General features: G+C 52.0%; 2 protein-coding genes across 2 annotated transcripts in view; one reads left to right on the forward strand and one right to left on the reverse strand.

The window, feature by feature from the left end:
* PBRM1 (polybromo 1) overlaps positions 1–4,900 on the forward strand; it is a 71,932-nt gene that overhangs the window by 60,022 nt on the left and 7,010 nt on the right. The window lies entirely within an intron of this gene.
* On the reverse strand, positions 1,910–4,365 carry SMIM4 (small integral membrane protein 4). The gene is made up of 3 exons (XM_017819907.1): positions 4,279–4,365; positions 3,860–4,035; positions 1,910–2,258 (listed from the first exon to the last, which is right to left on the reverse strand). The coding sequence occupies exons 2-3, from the start codon at positions 4,008–4,010 to the stop codon at positions 2,191–2,193; spliced, it is 219 nt and encodes a 72-aa protein (XP_017675396.1). The 5' UTR covers positions 4,011–4,035; positions 4,279–4,365; the 3' UTR covers positions 1,910–2,190.

Genomic DNA, 4,900 nt, shown 5'->3' on the forward strand with positions numbered 1-4,900 from the left:
GCTCAGACACGGAGCTGGCAGGGGCTCAGCAGGACTGGAAGTTTGTTCCTGGCTCTCTCCTACAGCACGGAACAGCCTCATGGTGTTCCCAGTGCTGGCCAAAGGAAAGCTCTTGCTTCCTCCCCATTACCTTTGCCACAGCAGATGGAGGGAGGATGGGAAGGAAACAGGGATATGGGAGTCAGAAAGAGATTGCTGGGGAAGGCAAAGAGCACAGAACTAGGAGTCAGCAGGGATAAAACTGCAAAACCAAGTAAAGACTGTGGTTGTTGACAGTTGGGTGTAGATTAAAATCAATACTAAATCCCTGAGAGTGTTCAGTTCCAGAATGGGCTGAAACTCTGGAATGGGCTGAAACTCTGGAATGGGGCCTTGTAGCTATTCTTATTTCCAGCATTAGTGAGAGACTGGCAAAATGCAGGAATGCCAAAGGGTCAGCAATAGCAAACATTGTGGAACAGAGAATACAACTCAGATTTCTAAATGTCAAGCTGCATATTCTGTCACAACAGATCTGTGCTGCCTGAAATGGTACGATGCCAACTTGGAGAAGGATTTTATTCCTGCAGTGATCACAAAGATCAGTGATACAGAAGCCCCTGACACCAGACTCCTTGTGAGCAACTGCAGCCTGGCTCCCTTTGTGTTTACCTGGCTGGAGACACAGGAGGGATCTTCCAGACGTGCCTGGAGCACTCAGCTGCAAATGGGAAACAGTCACTGCAAAACAAGCAAAAGGCCTGAAGTGGAAAGCTGGCCTTGGCTCACTGGTGTCTGTGGAACACTGCTGCTGTTATAGGAGTGCTTCAGGGACGCCACAGGAAGTTTCACACCAGGCTCCCGAGTCCTGGGAATTAACTGGGGCACAGGGCTCTTCCTTGGAAAAAACCCAGATACTGAAAAACTTATTTGTTCTATGGAAACCAAGCACAAGAGAGTTTCAAAAGGCTCAAGAAGTAAAAGCAGATGGAGCTAAAGCTCAGCAGTTTTCCCAATCTGGCTTTTTATTTATACTTTATTCTTTAATGTACTGCTGCAGTCAGGAGTGACTTCAGTGTGATGATCTGTGACTGCAAAAAGCAGCTTGTGCATGAGTTTTTGAACTTGGGCTCTGTCTTGGAACCAAAGTCAAAATTCTTACTACTTCTGAAATAGAGACTTTCCTCAAGTGCTTCACTTGCTGCCCAGTCAAAATACACAGAGCACAGTGGTTCGAGTACCTGCACCATAACATCTTCAGAGCAGTCAGCCTCCTCAGTGGATGAAGACTTCCAAAGGCTGTCAGGAGGTAGCACAGGAACACAGGTAAGGGTATGAACTCCCTTGTGTTTGTATTCTTAACAACTGGCTTCTTTGTGGCACCCTCAGCACACACACATACCCTCAGAAATAGAACAATGGTAGTAATGTAGGACCCTCAGTGACTACACTGTACCAGTCCCTGAGGCACACTCACAACACGCTCCCACACACTGACACAGCAGTCAGCCCTGCTTTCCTGCTTTGGGGACAGGATCCTACAGTCAGGACTCGGGTTTGCCAGGACTGCCACTGCTCTGTTACCTGGTACACGTGTCAGACTTTCCCCCAGGCTGAGCTCAGGTCACTGCCACAGCAGCAACAAAGGGTGTTGCTGCACGTATGGGCAGCAGAGCCTGAACACACGGGTGACTTCCCAAGCTGAGCAAACACTGAGCAGTGAGTCTGTCCTCTTTTCATCCAGTTAAAATTATGCCACACTGGAAAGAAAACAAATCAGATGCCAGAGCAGTTTCTGCCAGTACAACGGAAACCAACTAAAAATTACTGTTTCCATTCTGCTGAGGTGGATGCAATGGTAACATTTCTTTCCCACGGGTGTTGTCACAAGGAGGGTGTTTCACCAAGCAAACAAAAGCATTAGCCAAACTGTTTACTCAGCTTAGTTTATTTAAAAGTACTAAGTGAACATTAAATTAGTGGGGGATGCCCAAACACAATGAAATTTTTGCTACTGATTTAAATACAAAACATTAAAGATATGGAAGAAGAACAAAACTGCCAAAGCCATCTAAGAGGATGTTACACAGACGTGTGGATCACAGTTCATCTCGCAGAGCCAACATCTTCCCCCACCCTCCACGTGGCAGTAATGCTGCTTTGGCACTGATACAATTAAAGCACTGGGACCTCCCCCTCGAAATGTTCCAGTTAAACTTCACCCTTCTCCATCCTCGCCTCGTACTCTCTCTCGGAGCGCTTCCTACGATAAACATCATCTGCAGAGAAAGAGATTTTGTGTTAGGTTTTCCCGAAGGTGTGAACCCTGTCGTCTCTTTTTAAACTTTTCAGTCCAAATTCCTCTTGCAGACGCTGACAGGCAACTGGAAATTCAGGCCAACACAAATCCTTATTGCCCCTTAAAATAGCTCATGTTCTCCATCCAGGCTAAAGTTCTTCCCATCAGTCCTGATTAAATGTTTTTATAGGAAAACCAAGTTTCCAGAGAGATACAGTCATTTCTTGTCTGCTTTCCCACGAGAGTAATAGAAATACAAATACCCCAACTAAATGAAGCAAAAGAGAAATTAAATTACAGGCACAAAGTCAATGCCTGAGGGCTGCCGGCCTGGCTTCAGTAGTTTAGCCTTTTTTATATAAACAAAGCACAGGAAATTTCCCATCTTCATGGTCTTCCCAGTCGTCCTTCCTCCCTCCCCTCTTCCTGATCACCCCTAAATATCCATCACCAAATAAAATCCCTCACTGACAAAAAAAATGAGGTTATCAGTTTTGTACATTCTCACTTTGCTTGGATTATGAAGCAAACATAGGGCTAAAGTGCACAATGATTATTACTGTAGTATATACCATTAGGCATAGCAATTTTTTTTTTTAAGAAAACAAGGCCTGAGGTGAAATATAACGGCAACTGCTCCATGGATGTTGTGCTTTAGTTTATAACCTGACTTAGTTATACCTTAGAAATGAACAACTAAAAATCCACAACAAATCCAAGTCTTCAGCAGTGAGCAGATAAGCAATTTTGATTGCTGTGGGTTTGTCAGCTCTGGAAAATGTACCAAGCTCTTTCACTGTACAGGAGACTCAACAAAATTTCCCATGAAAATGAGAATATTCCCATAAAACAAACAGTTGAGCTGATCCTTTTTCTGAAGTACACAAATATTTTCAGCAATGTTTATTAAAGGGAAGAATGTAATTTTAGAAGTAAATGCTTTAACTTCCAGGAACTAAATGCCATTAGCCAAATTCTTGTGAGCCATTTTCATACTTATTAATTGTAAAAGTCAAATTTCAGATGAGCTCACACGCTTAAATTCTGGCAAATCTCATGAGTCTTTTTCAATATAAAAAAATCATCATAGAACCATAGAATGGTTTTGCGTTGGAAATGACCCTACAGGTCATCTCGTTCCACCCCCTGCCATTGGCAGGGACACCTTCCACTATCCCAGGTTGTTCCAAGCCCTGTCCAACCTGGCCTGGAACACTTCAGGGATGGGGGAGCCACAGCTTCTCTGGGCAACCTGTGCCAAGGCCTCACCACCCACAGGGAAGAATTTCTTGCCAATATCCAATTTAAACCTCCCTTATTTCAGCTAAAATCTAATCTAGTAACCTCAACCCAGGTTTTTGGTTTGTTTCTGCCCAGCGCGTTCTGCTGGGGAGGCAGAGCCTGGAGTGTCACAGAACTAAGGAGAGCAGTGTCTGCCGTGCTGGTCAGAGCCCTCCGGGTGAGGAGGCGCCGCCAGACCCCGCCAGCCCCCCATTGTCGTGAGGGGACTGTGGTGAGGGGACTGTGGTGAGGGGGATCCCCGTGCGCAGGGCTCGGGGGCGGCGGTGACCTCTCACTCACAGAAGGTCTCCTTGCCGATGCGGACGTTGATCATGAACCACTCCATGGCCCCGCCGAGCACGAAGAAGAAGGGCAGGAACCTGTAAACGCCGAAGCGCTCCCTCCCGGGCACCAGCTGCAAGAGGCGCTTCAGCCTCCTGCTGACCAGCATGGCCGGGCGGCACCGGCGCCTTCGCCCTTCGCGTGTAGGGAAGAGAACAGGGGAGGGGGGGAGGAGCGTGTCAGACGCGGAGCGGGACGTGCCGCGGTCACACCGTGTCTGCAGCCGGGCGCGGGGCGGGCGGGCCCGGCCGATCCCCCCCGGCCATGGCGGCCCCTCACGGACCCCCCGCCCCTCCCGCCCCCTCCCCCGCGGCGGGAACGCGCGGCCAATCAGCGCCGCACCCGCCGCGCGCGCCCCCGCGCCGCGCGCCCCTCACCTCCAGCACGGGGGGCTCCGCACGGAAGGACGCGGCGGGGAGACCACGTGACCCCCCGCGCGTGGCGCGGCGCCTCGCCCGATTGGCCCGGGGGCGGAGCCGGGGCGGGGCTTCGCCTGAGGGGACGTGCGGGGATGAGGGATGGACCCCGAGAGGGGATCGCCGGGAGGGGACTCCGGGGGGGGACTCCGGGAGGGGATCCTCGTGAGGGGACCCGGTGAGGGGACCCCGGGATGGACCCCGAGAGAGGATACTCCGGGGGGGGATCCCTGTGAGGGAGACCCGGGATGGACCCCGAGAGGGGATCCTCGTGAGGGGACCCGGTGAGGGGACCCCGGGATGGACCCCGAGAGACGATCTCCGTGAGGGGACGCCGGGATGGGCCCCGTGAAGGGACCCTCGTAAGGGATCTCCAGCCGGCCCCGCCACCCCCTCACTGGCCGGGTCCCGCCGCGCCTCCCGCCGAGCTCCGCACCGCCCTCCCAGCACCGCCCCGGCCCTCTCAGGGCGGGTCTCGCCGCGGCCCGGCCCCTCTCCCCGCGGATTGGCCGCCCGGCGGTACCGCCGCGGGCCGGGCAGCGGAGCGGAGCAGCGCCGGCTGTGCGGGTGCCCCCGAGGCCGC

Source organism: Lepidothrix coronata, unplaced genomic scaffold (assembly GCF_001604755.1).
Source record: "Lepidothrix coronata isolate B3197 unplaced genomic scaffold, Lepidothrix_coronata-1.0 Scaffold78, whole genome shotgun sequence".
Lineage (NCBI taxonomy): Eukaryota > Metazoa > Chordata > Aves > Passeriformes > Pipridae > Lepidothrix > Lepidothrix coronata.